At 38.4% G+C, this 16,934-nt stretch overlaps 2 protein-coding genes across 2 annotated transcripts in view; both read right to left on the bottom strand.

Moving 5' to 3' along the window:
* Window positions 1–8,837, bottom strand: part of LOC107703564 (ankyrin-1-like) — a 95,705-nt gene extending 86,868 nt beyond the window's left edge. The window contains exons 1-4 of the mRNA XM_016506243.1: window positions 8,772–8,837; window positions 8,584–8,649; window positions 7,199–7,303; window positions 6,374–6,927 (exon numbers count right to left, since the gene is read on the bottom strand). Of these exons, the coding sequence (XP_016361729.1) occupies window positions 6,374–6,499 (126 nt within the window). The 5' untranslated portion in view covers window positions 6,500–6,927; window positions 7,199–7,303; window positions 8,584–8,649; window positions 8,772–8,837. The remainder of the gene's footprint in view (window positions 1–6,373; window positions 6,928–7,198; window positions 7,304–8,583; window positions 8,650–8,771) is intronic.
* A 1,998-nt stretch (window positions 8,838–10,835) lies between these two features.
* On the bottom strand, window positions 10,836–15,429 carry LOC107703563 (putative tRNA (cytidine(32)/guanosine(34)-2'-O)-methyltransferase). The gene is made up of 11 exons (XM_016506242.1): window positions 15,340–15,429; window positions 14,281–14,421; window positions 14,071–14,140; window positions 13,835–13,934; window positions 13,059–13,137; window positions 12,866–12,918; window positions 12,171–12,224; window positions 11,927–12,029; window positions 11,737–11,820; window positions 11,502–11,605; window positions 10,836–11,414 (listed from the first exon to the last, which is right to left on the bottom strand). The coding sequence occupies exons 2-11, from the start codon at window positions 14,399–14,401 to the stop codon at window positions 11,211–11,213; spliced, it is 972 nt and encodes a 323-aa protein (XP_016361728.1). The 5' UTR covers window positions 14,402–14,421; window positions 15,340–15,429; the 3' UTR covers window positions 10,836–11,210.
* Window positions 15,430–16,934: the final 1,505 nt, after the last annotated feature.

Below are 16,934 nucleotides of genomic sequence, written 5' to 3'. Positions count from 1 at the left end.
CAGAAACACTCAAGCAAGCAAAACACGCGCAACGCGTGCACGTATTTGTACTGGTGCAGAACGAGAGGGAAAAGTAGTACAGCCTAGCGCATTTCACAATGGCTGCTAGATTCACTTTCGCCAGAAAGTCGTGTATGACCCTATGAATAGTTTTATTTTTACGATTTAGTTTTAATCCAAATGATGCATGCTAAGTGAGTGAACATCAAAGATCACACAACAGAAGTGCGCGCGCTCTCTTTCTCTCTCTCTACCGTTAAGTAACTTGTGCATTGTTTTACGTACTTGTTTTTGACATATCTGACCGAACTACAAACTTTCCAGTGATGTCTGTGATAAAGGTATATTCACTCGACAAGCTCGCACATCTGTGCCGCCGCGTGCTCAATCCATTCAGCGTGCTTTGCTCATCAGCTTGCGCACATCAGCTATACAGGCGTTAATACTGAATGTTTAACATTATCACATGCTGTGTGGTATCGGCGTTTGGTATCGGGGCATTTTTACAAGTACAGGAGCTCAGTATCGGGCCCGGTATCGGTGCATCCCTAATTTGCATAATTCCGCCCAAATGTTCATGCAAAGAAAGAAGGCATTGTTTCAGGAACAGCAGTAGTGTTGATGCAGCCATGTCAGGGAGACGTTGTGTGTTTCTGTGCGAAAGAGAAAGCACTTTATTTGGCCTTCCGAAAGTAGATGCAATGAGGAATCATTGGTTACGATTTATTTACAACAGAACAGCACAACCCAGATGTTCTAATTTTTGCAACGCATTTTATGGACGACAGTTTTGTGAACCTAGGAGAGTAGCCTACAAGGCTGGCTGTGCAATGGCTATTTCTAAAGAAAAATGGGTCAATTCCGACTTTGCTATGACAATCTGGCACTTATTCTGAATCAGCTACTGTAAGTATGTTTTCTTAATAGTTTAAGTATTTGCTATTGACTGTTCAAATGCGGAGTTTTGCGCCGTGTAGAGTATTGCGTCGTGTGTGTGTGTGAGAGAGAGGCAGGGTCACATGATCACAGTGGAGTCAGCTTTCTTAATCGCGGCTTGTGTACTGCAAATATATACGAGCATCATCACTGTGTCTGTCATGCGACTCTGTTCCCCTTTCGGGCTTGAACTGATGGTAAAACTAAGGACATTATGTACTGTCTTTACATTTATGTTGAAAGCTGAAGCTCGCAATTATGGAAAGGGGCGTTACATTTCCGATGCGTGCTTGTGGTGTTCGGCCAATCACAATGCACTGGGTCAGCTGGCCAATCAGAGCAGACTGTGCTTGTCGGAAGGAGGGACTTTGTAGAAAACGACACATTTGAGAGAGGTGGGGCATAGAGGAACTACAATAATGTACAGTATTTGAAAAACAATGTGTTTTTTGGAACATTAAAGCATGTCAACATATTCTGTTACACCAAATACACAAAATAATGATCTTTAAAATAGCATCATATGACCCCTTTAATACAGCTAAAGTGAAAGGGTAGCAAGTCAAGGCCAAAGACATTTACCTTTTAAAGTTGATGTCACCAAATGAACTGTATTTCTCTGCCCTGACTTCTAAAACACAAGATGGCTGGAAAAATTCGATTACACACAGGAATACGGGTAATACCCTGTTTGTCAGGCATCCAGAGACATTTAAAGTCTTTATCAGCGACAGAGATATTAAAGTTAAGCAGTGTGGCTTTAATGGCAAATGTGGTCTTATCCTATTACGACCACAGCAGGTACTTAATTATAATGCACTTGGGCTAACCCTGATCTCTAACATTATGCTGCTATATTTCACCTGTCACTCCCAATCTCAGTGGACCTCTCTCTCTCTCCTAGTCTGCTACCTCTAGTGGTGAAAACATGGCATTACAAAAGCATCTCCCCATAGATCACAATTGAACCTTCCAAAATCCTGGGCAACGCATCCCTTCAAGTTGGCAGGATCACGGACAGATTGGTAGCGACTCAGGCACAGAATAAATATAGCCCGTGACTGAAGGTACTTACTGATACGTGTGACTTCACCTTCTCCTATTAGGTAACAAGACAAATGCATGCTCTCTGCTGTATGGAAATCTGGGCCAGGCCTTGTGTAAGCCATATGTATGTGAAAACAAACTGTATGTATGTATGGTATACTTGATAAAGGTTCCAAAATGGGGCTTTCGCAGTGATGACATAGAAGAACCATTTTTGGTTCCCCAAAGAACCTTTCAGTGAAAAGATCCTTTGTGGAATGGAAATATTCCATGGATGTTAAAGGTTCTTCATAGAACCAAAGATGTCAATAAAGAACCATTATTTTTTTATAGTATAGCCACATGATCTGCTGCATATGCTAAAAGGTGTATATACAGACACTAGACACTGAGCTAGATACTATATCCCACAATGCATTGCACTTAAAGGGTTAGTTCACCCAAAAATAAAAAGTAGCCTGTGTTTTACTCACCCTCAAAGCATCCTAGGTATATGTGACTTTCTTCTTTCAGACGAATTAAATCGGAGGTATATTAAAAATTGTCCTGGCCCCTCCAAGCCTTTCAGTGGGGGTAAGCAGGTGTTGGTTGTCAACAGTTCAGAAGACGTGAGATAAAGTGCACGCATCCATAATAAAACGGCTCCGGGGGGTGAATAAAGGCCTCCTGTAGCGAATCCATGCATTTTTGTAAGATAAATATCCATATTTCAAACCTAACAAACACTTTTTTCTCACTTCCGCTGACTGTGGTACGCGGAAGACGTTCAGGCGGATGCCGTAAGACGTATGCGTCGTGCACACGCCTCTGAGAAATGCAGGAGCAAAGGAAACAAAGTTTCCTTACTTTAGCAAAGGAAAACCAGTCTCCTCTTGGCTTATATCGAAATCCTCCGACATTTTTCTTTAAAAAATCCTCACTTTGTGCTTCTAATTCGTGAACGGCGTTTTGTTTTGTCTCCGCGTTCGTCACTAATCACGCAACGTCGACGTCCTACGTCATCCGCCGGAACGGCTTCCGCGTATGACAGTCAGCAGAAGTGAGAAAAAAGTGTTTATTACCTTTGAAATATAGATCTTTATCTTACAAAAATACATGGATTCGCTACAGGAGGCTTTTATTCACCCCTCTGAGAGCCATGTGAGGGACGTTTTATTACGGATGCACGCACTTTATTTCACGTCTTCTGAACTGTTGACAACCAACACCCGCTTACCCCCATTGAAAGGCTTGGAGGGGCCAGGACAATTTTTAATATAACTCCGATTGGATTAATCTGAAAGAAGAAAGTCACATACACCTAGGATGCTTTGAGGGCGAGTAAAACACAGGCTAATTTTAATTTTTGGGTGAACTAACCCTTTAAAGGCGATTTTTGTCAAACGATGTTGATATTTGAAAGCACCAAACACGCCCATACCCCAACAGGAACTCGCCCCTATTTTGATAACTCTGCCCCACAAGTACATACACAACCCTGGAAGCGACGATGGCGGAATCTGCTATGCCTGCCGGCCGCAGCATATTCAAGCAAAAGCCAACGCAGAAAAGATGTCTGAAAAAGCAATCGATGTAACTCACCTATCAAGAAGAAACAAAGCAACCTTGGCGTCCGATTCCCTTCCGCTCCTTGAGTTCTCTCCACCGCTGGAAAGCTGCTTCAATATTTACGTGGGTCCTATCTCTTGCCTGATTGTAACCCTTCTTTTTAAAGGTTTATTCCTCCAAAATTTTCCTCTTTTTTTTTATCTGCCATCTCTTGCTATCTATAGTCGATCTGCTAATATCCGTCCTGTGCACTCACTGAGCGCTCTCTTTTCCCTCATTACTAGACACGCCCCTTAATGCTGATTGGCTGGGAGTTTGTTTTGGGACTCGGTCCGACACTGTGGTCAAAAGCATTTTTCAAAAATCGTTTAGTGCACCTTTAAACTTCTATTTCCGGTGTGACGAATGAACAGTACGTTTGTGCACTGCAACTTCTTATGCAACTTTTTCTAACAAGACATTTCTGCACAAAATTAGATTTTAAATTTAACAAAAAATAAATAAATATGCAGATGAAACTCGCTGAATTAAACATTCACATAACAAGGTAATGTAACAACAGTATACTGTAGTATATGATATGTTTAAAGTTGCAGAATACAGCTTTACAAAAAAAATTATTTTGTATACAGTTTATTATGCAGTATGCAGTAAAAGCTAATAATCCATTCGGAACACAGCCAGTTTCTCTGCGTCTCACACTTTCTCCGATGTGTAAAAATCACAACACAACTGTTTGTCCACCAACAGCTGAGATCTCACAAGGCCACAGACCGTCCAAAATGCTTTGAGACCTCAGTGAAACTGACATGTTTTCAGAAACACAATGACACTTGTCAGGGTGCCAGGGGTCTGGAATCTTTGAGTGCCATTTTTAATTTATCATGCCAATCACTGCACCACATTGACTACTGAGGGGGGAAAAGCACTTTGAGATGATAAATGTGAAAGTCTGCATTAAATGAAAATTCAATCTACTTTGTAAATGCATGCTACAGATCTTATTGTGAATGACTCCTCCATGTATACTGTATGTTTTTTTTTTTTTTTACATTTTTTGTTTTGATCTCATAATGCTTAATCAAAATGTCATAACTCAATTTTCCAATGAAAACAATCATCCTTCTTGTGACGTATGCTGGAGTTCTCCAATCATTTAGTTCACTTAAACCCTGCACCTCCACAATCTACAGCAAGCTCACATTCATTTTTAATCGCAACTCAAAAATCACAAAATTCAATCAATAACTGATGGATAGAACCAAGTCCCTGCCCTACATTTTTTTTCTTTTTCGATAATCCATTACACACAGATTTACATCACAATACAGAAGAAAAGATCTATCACTACATCTGTTTCATGGAAACTGTTAGAAGACATAGCAATTTGAATCACAAATGTCACCTACATGTGCAAGGGCCAGAGTATAATTCTTGACTCAAATCTTGTAATGTTTTATTTATTTACTAACTCTTTACTTCCTCTTATTGATTTTTAATTATAGACCTTGCTTTCAACTTTTCTAAAATAAACAGCAAAAGTCTAATCATATTATATTCCTCTCTTTCTCCGTTTTTGTTTATGTGCCAGTATTTACCCTTCTGCGTGCCAATGGTTGAACTCATGTACAGGGTTACAGACTGGTTTACGCCTGAAGCTGCACAATTTTCAGTTAAGCTCATACAAACATATGCATTTTGCATTAGCTGTACTGTAAGGTCACGTCATGTTATTAGGCCTAAGGAAACAAACAGTATGCATTTTGACTTAACACAATTATGCCCAAATACACTATTATGAAAGAAGCTCAAAGGTTGCATATGGAGAGTAAGTGTTCAACTGCTTATTAAACATAGCACCATTTTAATCAAATCAAAAAAGCAACAGTATCATCAAACACATCCCGACTTCATTTTTCCAGACCCCTGTGCAATCTCAACAGCCAACCCTCAAGGACAGTCTTCAGAGTGATCTTTAGACTCCAGTATCTTTTTTTCGCCCTCAGTGTCACTGCCTGTGTGTCACCAACTCGCTTCTGTTAATTGGCGCTACACTGACATTCTACCACCGCCGGCCACATATCTCTGCCCGATCGTGTAGTTACGCGAGCATGCTGATAAATGCTAAGCTGACAGGTTTTATGAGCCTTGGTGAGCAGACAGGAATGGAGCCATCACCCCGGCCTCTGCCGATCTTGTTGTCTTCGGCTCGAACCTGAGTCACGTGTACTTCTGGGCTCCCCCTGCTCTCGTGTGAAGCCAAAATCTGCATGCATGCAACCATACATCATCGCATGCACATTGGTGGAAGGTAAGGTAGGAGAATAGGCAGCCAGAGGGCTCAGAGCAGCAGTGCTCACATAATGCACTACAGCTCCCATACCATCATACAAACTGTAATGAGAATGGGTGGCAGAGGCAGGTGCAGACATTATGCTCACGTTCTGCCAAAGTTCACGCTTACGGCATCGATATGAGGTGGTGTAGTGCGCCAATGACAGGCGGAGGGAACGCAACAAACAATGAAGCCTGTGGCGGCTGCATCTGAATACATAAAGCAATCAGTTTGCTTTGATGCAGCATCAGTCATAAACAGCATTTGCTTCTAAATCGATTGAGCAGGATGTTCCCTTGAGGACCGAGGGGCTACTTAACCAATCATCTCAGTCATGACCGCCCCCCCACCCCTCGTCCGCCCCGCCAGACATCAGCATTTTCCTCAAACATAATCGGTGAACGACCAGCTCTAGCTGACTGGTAAACACAATCAGTCAGTGATATGTGTGAAGGTGTGCGTATCCTCCTCGATACGGAAAAAAGAGGGAGGGTTTTTTTCTGTTACCTTGCGTCTACGGTCTCTCGATCTGTTCCTTTTCTTGATCTTCTCCTCCTCCTTCTCCCGCAGCTCTTGAGCTGCGAGCTCCTGTAGGTCCTTGTTCTTGCGGATCTGCTTAGCAGCTTGCGCCATGGTGCTGCTGCAACAAGCAGTGCTGTGCCTGTAAAGAAGGCTGTCACTGTCCCTGCGGTGGCCAGTGCGCAAGAGGCGGTGGCGCTGTGCGCGCCTAAGAGGAGTGAGCGCCCTGCACGGCTCTAGGCGGCCAGTTCCCTCAGCAGCACGCCACAAAAGAGATGATGCTGCTGCCTGCCTGCCTGCTTGCTCCTCATCCAGGCAAGATCCTTCCCATCCCCCTCCCTTCTTCTCTCTCTCTCTCTCTTGCAACACACCAGTCAGTCACGCAGTCCGAGCCTCAGCAGTGTAGGGATACTGCAGCAGCTCAATTTTTCTCCCTCCGTCTCTCTCTTTCTCACTCACAGTCTCCCATTTTTCTCAGCAGAGATACTGCCAACTGTTTACCGCGCATCTGTTGTTATTATTGTCGTCTTCTTTGTGCAGATCTGCAGGATGTAGGTGAAACAATCAGTGCACAAATTCACAAATTTAGTGTTTCTTTCCACAAAGACTGGTTTTGCAGATAGTTGGCAATGAAAAAAAACTCTTTTGTTTGATTAATCACTGTATATTTGCCTCTCGTACCACCTTCTGTGGTTGGTTTCTAGTTTACTTTAGTGTGATGCATTCAGTTGGGTTCATTTTCTGGTTCTAATTGAAGGCAGGTTCCCCTCTGATTGCTAAGAATGAATAGGGTTTAGAGCCATAAAAGCTTACCTCATAAAAACTGCATGTAAAATCTAGCTCTCTCTCACCAGACTGGTTTTCCACGAGAAAGGGCTTGTGCATTGTTGTCTATGCATTCATTCGGTCCATTTTGACCTGCAGAGTATGGTAGAAAGACAATGTGTGTATATGACAAAGAGAGAGAGAGAGACTGTCACTCGTTTATTCCATCGAGATATGTACCGGTCACTTTATGTCAAGGAAAACCCTATGGAACCATCCAGATGCTTCCCAGAGCTCACATGCTGTTCTTCTCTTGTATTGTTATTCATACAGTAATGGCAAATTATTGTGTTACTAGTGAACATGTGGGATACAGTGTGCTATTTATTTTTGCTTGTTTATGTTACAATACTGTGCGAAATGTGAGATTGCGGAATAACAGTCATGTAAACAGGAGCCAGTGCATTATAATTCAGAGCCCATCTGAAGTGAAATGCAGGCGCAAGCATTTGCCTCTGAGAATGATGGCTGAGTCATGTGACAGATCAGTCATTTATTTATGCTTGTCATGACACTAGGCTGTACATTATCCTTCATCTGCTTGATTTCTCTTCCTCTAATCAAAATTATCTACTGATTGCCTTTGGGAAAAGGGGAAAACTTTGTAATTACAGTGACAGTCTATGATTTGTTTACATCACATACTGTATTTGGTAAAAAAAACTATTATATGATGCATATACAAAATACATCACATATTTGGTGTAAATCTGGTAATTAGGTTGGTTTTGGATGTTTTAAGATGTTTGGGGTTGATCTAACATACAAATCAACATAGAATTCATAAACACGTAGTATTTCCCAGTTACTAATTTTTGGCAGTGTTTTGAAAAGCATGAATTGGACCCATCAGTGTTGATATTCCTGTGGTTTCATGGATGAAAATAAAAAAAACATGCATTAGCAAAGTTGGCAGATTACAGCTGGCATTGATGAATGGGAATGCTAACAGACAGTTTTCTTCTGGTCTTATATATTTCTATATTGTGCATGATCTATGTTGTGTTGGCTGATATAGAAGTTGTATTTTGACTAATCGAGACATCTAACAGTGAGTATGTCGTTTCTCACAAAAGCAAAAGTTTTCAGTTACCAATTCCATCAAAGAGGTATTTGCAGTCAACTATAATGCGATTTGTTCCAAAAAGGTGTCAAATAACAGGTGTTATCATGGGTAAAGCGAGTAGTAGCTAACATGGCAAGTCAATATTATTGTCGAGGCCACTGATGTGAGATGTCTTTATCTCACGCACGTGTGCAATGGTATTATTAGTTTCTTTATGTGTAACACTTCTTAGTGTATAAAAAAATACAGAGTGCACCATTAGATATGTCACTGAAATTAGCTCAGTGTTTTACAAGTGAAGCGTTACCTTTATTGCCTACAACCGCTCTTTCCATCCTGTCTGGGGTTGCTCAGGTAGGCCTACGTTACTAGTCTGAAGTAAAATTCACAATTAGACATTCGTTACAGTGTCTACATAACAGTATAACATATTCGAGGTTAATTTATTGTGTGGTTTGTAAGTTACAAAGAAAGTGGTAGAAATAGAACTCATACCTTCACGTCACATTTTGACACGTTCACAAATCAATTACAGGCCTATTGGACAATGTAATTAGCCTATACTTTAGTTTTAATTGTACTCACATAACGCAGACAGTCTCCACTACATACCGTTTCCCACAACAAGCTTAATAACAGAGAAACGTTTAATAATTTGCATTTTGTCAGTGAAGAGCGATCTTGGTTTGCCAACGGCAGATATCGCCATCTAGTGGACTCTATACAGCACAACATGATTTCAATACTACAAGTCAGTCGATCGATCGGTAAGGACTTAATGGGGGTATTACCACACATGCTTGTAATACAGTCATCATGCCAAAAGTTTTGGCAGTGACATAAATTTTGTGTTTTGCAAAGTTTGCTGCTTCAGTATTTGTAGATTATTTTTCCACATGTTTCTATGGTATACTGAAAAACAATGATAAGCATATCATAAGTTTTAAAGGCTTTTATTGGCAAAAAAAAAATATGAGTCAATATTTACAGTGTTGACCCTTGTTCTTCATAACCTCTGCAACTCCCTCTGGCATGCTGGATATTAGCTTCTGGGCCAAATCCTGACTGATGACGATCCATTCTTGCCTTATTAGTTCTCAGAGTTTATCACAATTTGTGGGCTTCTGCTTGACCACTTGACTTTTGAGGACTGACCACAGGTTCTCTATGGGACTGAGATCCAAAATTTCAATGTAATGATCTTCGAGCCACTTCTTTATCGCTCTTGCTTTGTGACATGGTGCTCCATCATGCTGGAAAATGCACGGATCATCACCAAATTGCTCATGGATCGTTGGAAGAAGTCGCTCTTGCAGGACGTTTTGATACCATTCTTTATTCAAGGCAGTGTTTCTGGGAAGAATTATGAGAGGGCCCACTCCCTTGGTTGAAAAGCAACCCCACACATGGATGGTCTCAGGATGCTTCACTGTTGGCACAACACAGGACTCATGATAGCGTTCACCTTTTCTTCTCCGAACAACCAATATTCCAGATGTCCCAAACAGTCGGAAGGGAGCTTAATCAGAGAAAATAAATTTGCACCAGTCTTCTGCTGTCCAATTCTTGTACTTCCTGCAGAATTTCAGTCTGTCCTTGACGTTTTTCTTGGAGAGAAGTGGCTTCTTTGCTGCCCTTCTTGACACCAGGCTGTTGTCCAAAAGTCTTGGCCTCACTGTGCGTGCAGATGCTCTCACACCAACCTGCTGCCATTCCTGAGCAAGCTCTGCACTGCTGGTGACACGATTCTGTAGCTGACTCCTCAGGAGGAGACTGTCCTGGCGCTTGCTGGACACTCTGGGATGTCCTTTAGACTTCTTCACTGCAGTCGAACCTCTCTCCTTGAAGTTCTTGATCATCCAGTAAATAGTTCTTTCAGGTGCAATATTCTTTGTAGCAATTTCCTTGCATGTGAGGCCATTTTGATGCAAAGCAATGATGGCTGCACGTGTTTCTTTGGAGGTAAACATTGCTAACAAGAACACAACGATTGGAAGTGCTTCTTCCCTCCTTTTATAGCAATCAGTCAAAAAAACACACACAAACCGGATGCACAATTGGCATTTTTGCATACAGGTTTCTATTTTCCAGCCAAGCTCTGTGAAGGCTCTCTGCATGACTGATTTCACCAGGCTTTCTTCAGCAACCATCAATTCCACTTTTATATAATTTATTTATAACTATATTAAAGCACAATTTAGAACAGACCTCATCAGTGTATAAAGAAGAATACAGGAAAACATAAAATGCTGGTGTGTTATGCTTAGTGACAAATACTACAGTTATGAAACTGTCCAATATATGCATGGACCATTGAGCAAGCGAATGAAAGGAAACAGATGGCAGATCTTCTCACTTGCAGGCTTTAGAACGTATTTCGAACTGCACTTTACCCATATATGAGCAAAGTCATTCTGACATTTTAAAATATGTCTGTATTATATGTTCTGTATTCACACAGGCCTTTTTTAATGATCTGAAACGCTGCTAAAAATACAAGAATGGATTCAAACTTAATTTGAATCACCGTATTGACCAAAAACAACAACAAACTCTGTGTCATGGTAAATGTGTTTTATTAACATGTAGAGCTGCAGTTAAAAGTTCAAATTCAATCTGTGACTCATGCAAAGGACCAATCACAGAGAAGAATCTTTGCGAATCCTGGGTGAAATAAAAGTCAGAGAAACAATTAAATACATAAAAGATCAAATATATTATAAATCAACCTACACCGTCAAAAAAAAAAATGTGCAGAAATTGTACCTTTCTGGGTATGACAGTTTGTCACTGGGACAGTACCCTTAATAAGGTACAAAGACATAACACAACACATTTTTAAGAGTATCTTAAAACTCTAAAAATAAATGTTGATCAATCACGATAAAACAATGAAAAGATTTTAACAGAAGCTGTACAAATCAGTAATGTCCATTAGTTGGAGGTTCCTGGTGTGACCATGTTCGTGTCTGGACTCGTGTTGAGATCTAAAGCGGACAGGGAATCATCAAGTGCGCCAGAAGGCGAGTCCTCTTTGGCTAACAAGTTATTCTTGCGGAGCTGACAGGCTTGCTGGTATGGAGGCCGAATTGGAGGTTGGGTGGGTGGTAAATACTGGTACTCTTTACTAGAATCGAGCTGTTTGAGAATAAAGCAAAACATGAATTAGGTCAGACTACTCATTCATGGACACGTATGCGTGATTTGAAAGCAGCTGATTAGCACCTGAAGCGGGTAAGTTCTGTCTGAATCAAAGGCACTAAGATCTCCACAAGCAAGGAAAGGAACTATTATTCGGTTTGGCCCCTCTAGCTGGTTGAAGTCAACATCTGGATGGGAAGGAGGACATGGGCATATACATAGACATTTACAATATAAAATTAGAATAAATGTCATATATAGATGAGCGCAAACAAACTTGAAAGCACTTTTTTGGTATTGGAGTATTGGAACAAGTTACCATAAGAGTGATCCAGTAAAGGGTTGGACATGTTGGGGACATAACCTTCAGGTGGAGAGTAATTCTGACACACCACAAATGCCTCTGAAGTGCGAACACACACACAAAAACATTAGTTCATGTATGAAAAAGTACAATATTCCCAAAAAAGTTTTACATTCCCTTTTTTTTAATGAAATTCTACTCTCACCTATGCTAGAGTTGCGGCTGCTGCGTGGTTTGGCACAGGTTACAGAGCTGAAGAAGATCTTGAGCTGGGAGTACAGCAGCGTCACATCTTTTCCCCTGAAGATCTACACATAAGAAAGACATTGGAGTTCAGGTGAGATTGAAGTAAACATTTCTCACCTAAAACATTTTATAGATTTCGTAATCTCTTGTACTGACAACTTGACAAAGTAATTAAGAGTATGAATGACAATGGGATGGCTTACTTTTGCAACAAAGTTGCCACCTGGTTTGAGAACATGTGTGGTGATATTGAGAGCCTGTCAATATGAAAACAAAAAACCTTCAGCGAAACCTTCAACAAGCAGTCTTGCACTTACATGGTAAATCAAAAACTAACCATAAAATTATATTTATTATGAGTGTTGTCATGATACCAAAATTTCAGTAATCAAAACTACTATTTAACTATTTAAAAAATTAATATAATTAAACAAGTCATTATTGCTATCATTAATAATAGCATTATTATTAATGCTATTAATAATTATAAGTAAATTACACAAAACATTAGCATATATGTTTTCTGATTGGCCATTGTGTTTACACAACACTTCTAAAGCATTTGTTATTTTTAGTTAATGTTAATTTCAACATTTTATCAAAAGTTTATCGGTTTATATTATTTAATGGAACTAACATGAAATAAATAACAATGAAAATTTGTATTTTATTATATTTTGTATTTTTAACTAACATTAACAAAGAATTAATAAATACTGCAACAAATGTTTTTCTCAGTGTTATTTATTGTTTATTTACTCAAATTTACTTATGGGACCTTATATTCTTTATGCACCAAGAGCTTGTAACACTCCAAAGAGAAAGGAAAAATTGAAATCGCATCATATGACCCCTTTAACAAAATGATAAGATTAAAGGAAAATATAGCAATACATACCGCCAGCAGGAGCTGTGCCTGAATGTACTCATCTACATCATGAAGACCAGTAACTATACAGAAAAAAACAGACAAAAAAAAATTCAATTCAAGATTTTGCTAAATCGCAATTTTGCTACATCGCAAATCGACCAGCTAGAAAAGAACATCAAATGTTCAAAAGAAAAAAAAAAAACACAAGGTTATTTCTCACCATCTGGGGCGCCATCACATACGACCAAGTCTGCAGACTGTCCTTCAAAATGTCGAATAATCTCCTGTGCTGTAGAAATCTATAGCACAATCATATAGTTGGTATGGTTGAATATCTACTTTGCTTGACTTAAAAAGACTTACTAAAAGCAATGAAAATATTCACACAAATAAAAAGTATGTTTAAAGCAAAACTACAAGCAAAACATTGTTTTTTCATGCACCGATTAATTTTGGGCTAATAATGACGTCTTATTTCAGACTAGTGGAAAGAAAACATCCGAAGTTCCGAACATCCACTGAAGTGTTTATTTTTTGCATTTCATCTATTTGCATCTGTAGATTTATATTGCAATACATATTTTTAAAAGCTGTTTCCTCAAAATGAGTTTTTCTCATGCACTGAGCCACAAATCTTCACATAAAAAGTGATATCCAAAATACCCTCTGTAAAAACCTACTCTAATGTGTTAAAATTAAACAAGAACTTTGAACCTGGCTTTATCCAATGTTCATATTTTTGTTCTGGATATGTATGCAAACAAGTGCATATTTAATGCATAAGTTGCTAAATTAAACAACATTTAAGAAAAATTGTACTACAGAAAATGTTTGCAAGTCTTCATGTAATCGATCAGCTGGGGAAGTCTATCTATATTATATTTTTTAACCCTATTCACCTGGAGTCTTGCTTTAAAAATGTGCAGATTGATGCTATTATAATACAATACAGATTAAAATGCTATAATGATGACTTGCTAAAAAAAAGCACTGCACCTTGGTGATGTCTCCTTGAATTTGTGTGACACCTGGCAAAGGGGCCATTGCTTGCAGGTCAACTGCCACAATCTTGACATCTTCACTCTTGTCTTTTCCACTGAAACAGGACAGAAAAAGGTGAAGTACCAATTAGGAATCAACAAGATTTTACTTAACAGTATCTGTATGTGTACTTTGCATTTTATAGTGCACAACAGATCAAGTGCATTCCGTGCATTTTGCATTTAACCAACCGGAGCTTGCGGCTCAGGACTTGACTCCAGCTGCCAGGTGCCGCACACAGGTCCACAGCACGACTGACACCTGTGTGAAGGACACGAACAGTCGTTTGAACATAAAAGCCTGCTTTGATGCTATCTATGTAGGCAGTTCACAAGCTTTCGAGACATATCCTATGATGACTCAACCACTATCCCACTATTGAAGCACAATGAAGCTCTTACCTTTAAAAAGGTTGAACTCCTCATCCAGTTGCAGGAGTTTGAAGGCGCTTCTCGCTCTCCAGCCCTCCTCCTTCGCAAGCCTGTAGTATATATCTCGTTTGTCTTTGGATGAGCGCCCCATTTTACCTTCACTCACTTATTCTGTAGACAAATAATGACACAATTTTGCCGCAGCTGGATGAGTGAGACTTGTTTTCGCCGCAATGTGACACTTCTTCTTCTTACTTGTTGCAGTCAGAGAAACGTGAGACAACACTGACACCCACTGGAGATGAGGTGGTATTACACATGATGCTTGTATGTATGATCGCATGGTTACAATTCTAGTGCTTCTAGTTTATGGACATTAGGCATTTAACGTCCATAAACACAAACTTTGAGCTGAATTATAAGCATATAGTCTGTGATAGACGCATCGTGAACTTTCCAATGTAATCACAGTTCCTACAAAAAAATATTATGCTAGAGTTATTGTATAGTAAAAGACCCAGGATTAGAGATATCACTTTTTTAACTGAATAAACATTAACATTATGCATGCACTTTCGTTTAGTTGCAAATGTTGAACATTATACAGTTATGCATACAAAAAAAAAACAAGAAAAAAGTTTAAAAAGTAGGCTACAAAAATGAATAAATAAAAGTGAAAAGGGGGTAGTAAAAAAAATCTGAAAATGGGTACAATCGTTTTAGAAAATATCAAATAAATACTTTCTAAAGCTCACAGATTTTTTAAAGGATTTATAGCTTTCTTATTCTAATACTGTCTCTGGCTTAATTTAGTCAACATACATAAAAACCATAAAACTGAGTTTGAATGTGACATTATTTGGTCAAAAATAGTAAATAATTTTTAAGTAATTGAAATAAATAAAAGCATTTTTCATCGTCATAATAATAATCACTGAAGCCAAAAGAAAAAAAAACATTTTGAGAGAGTGAGAGAGGTCTGCATTTGGCTGTTTGGAGCTCCAGAGGGCAAAAGCTCACTCAAAGGAAGGTAAAGTGACATTCCTTTTAGACGGACACATTTACACTGTCAGCCAGAAGAAAACTTACTGAAATGTACTTTTCCTGCTTTCAAAATTGATTCTAAATTGAATACATTTCATCTGGCCTACATCTAAACACTTGAACTTGTGATTTCCGCACCACTAGCATCACCAAAAAGGCTTATAAAACATCCTGCCCTTGCCATTGGTCAGACAAACAGATAGTCCCGCCCCAAACTCACGCCATTGGTTGAGCTGATATTTGCGTGTCAGGCTGGTCAAACAAACTAATCAATGCTTTTAAAGAGCCAAAGAGGAAAATTTTTACTCATTTTCTAGGGGAATCAATCTATGAATACACTTCTTGAATAATACATTTGGAAAATATGTGTAAAATTCTATAAACTACCATTCAAAAGTTTGTGATTTTTTAATGTCATTTTTCAACCTAACCTTTGGTTTCATGATAATTATTACAGAAAATACAGTTTAATTATGATTTTCTGGATAAGTTTAAAGTTTAATGGTTTAAATGAGATTTCTTTAACCTTATAATGTCTAATTGGAGCATTCCATAGGGATACCATCACATAAACGAAACAAACTTCACCTACATTTTGAATATATGTATATTTTGTATATATTTATGCAAGCTGTGTATACATGTGTAAATATTTTAAATGTATATATATATTTGTTAATTTTCTAGACAGATACCTTATGCTGTATAAATAAAAAATAAAATGTGAAACTATTTCATTTATTCATTCATTTTTTTATTGATAAGGACAATGCACATTAATCTTTGTATACAATCTTATAATTTTATAGTATATTAATATTGTTTTATAAATGTTCCACCAATGTCAATAGTGTCCCTGAAATGTACATCTAAACCAAAGGGGCCATTTTACACAGAACCCGTTTTAGTCAGGGGAAAAAAACGTTTGGAATACATTAAAGGTTTATCCACACAGCACACCTCTTTTAGCTCATTTGCAATGGTTGGCACTTTTTAATTAATTTTACACATTAGTATTATAATTGCTTTATGCATTGTGTATAAAAAAATGAATTAAATAATTTATTACTTTGCAATTTTATTTATGATCCACTCAGACAGACATGTAGAAGTGCAGACACAACAGTCTGCTTATGGAAAGCCATTGTATGGAAAGCCGTTGTAACATTTAATCTATAAGCCGTACTAGTATCTATTTTCATGGTACTAGTACTTATTTTTTAGATACTAGTATCTTTTCCATTAAGTACTAGTACCTAATGAATAAGTACTAGTATCTAATGAATAAGTACTAGTATCTAATGAATAAGTACTAGTACTTAATGGAAAAGATACTAGTATCTAAAAAATAAGTACTAGTTCTATTTTTTCTTAACAAGAAGAGTATAATTAAATACTAGTCACTATTGGAATAAGTACTAGTACTTATTCCAATAGTGACTAGTATTTAATTATACTCTTCTTGTTAAGAAAAAATAGAACTAGTACTTATTTTTTAGTTACTAGTAACTTTTAGACCAGAGATATCCTGAACTTAATAGATACTAGTACGTTTTAAATGAGCATTTCTGCCCAGTATAGTAATCGTATGTTGAATATTAATGAGCCAGCAACATATAGGAGAGAGATTAGACAAGAAA

The sequence above is a fragment of the Sinocyclocheilus anshuiensis genome, unplaced genomic scaffold, assembly GCF_001515605.1.
Source record: "Sinocyclocheilus anshuiensis isolate Anshui unplaced genomic scaffold, SAMN03320099.WGS_v1.1 scaffold330, whole genome shotgun sequence".
Lineage (NCBI taxonomy): Eukaryota > Metazoa > Chordata > Actinopteri > Cypriniformes > Cyprinidae > Sinocyclocheilus > Sinocyclocheilus anshuiensis.
The sequence above is the reverse complement of the archived record's forward strand: the minus strand, read 5'-3'. Positions and strand labels throughout refer to the sequence as shown.

Excerpts from the sequence above, each read along its gene's own strand:
- LOC107703563 (XM_016506242.1), bottom strand. The coding sequence starts at position 14,401 with ATGGGGCGCTCATCCAAAGACAAACGAGATATATACTACAGGCTTGCG. Across the intron at positions 13,935-14,070 it reads GTCCTGAGCCGCAAGCTCCG|TGGAAAAGACAAGAGTGAAG; the intron begins GTTGGTTAAATG and ends GTCCTGTTTCAG. Across the intron at positions 12,030-12,170 it reads GTGGCAACTTTGTTGCAAAA|ATCTTCAGGGGAAAAGATGT; the intron begins GTAAGCCATCCC and ends TCTTATGTGTAG.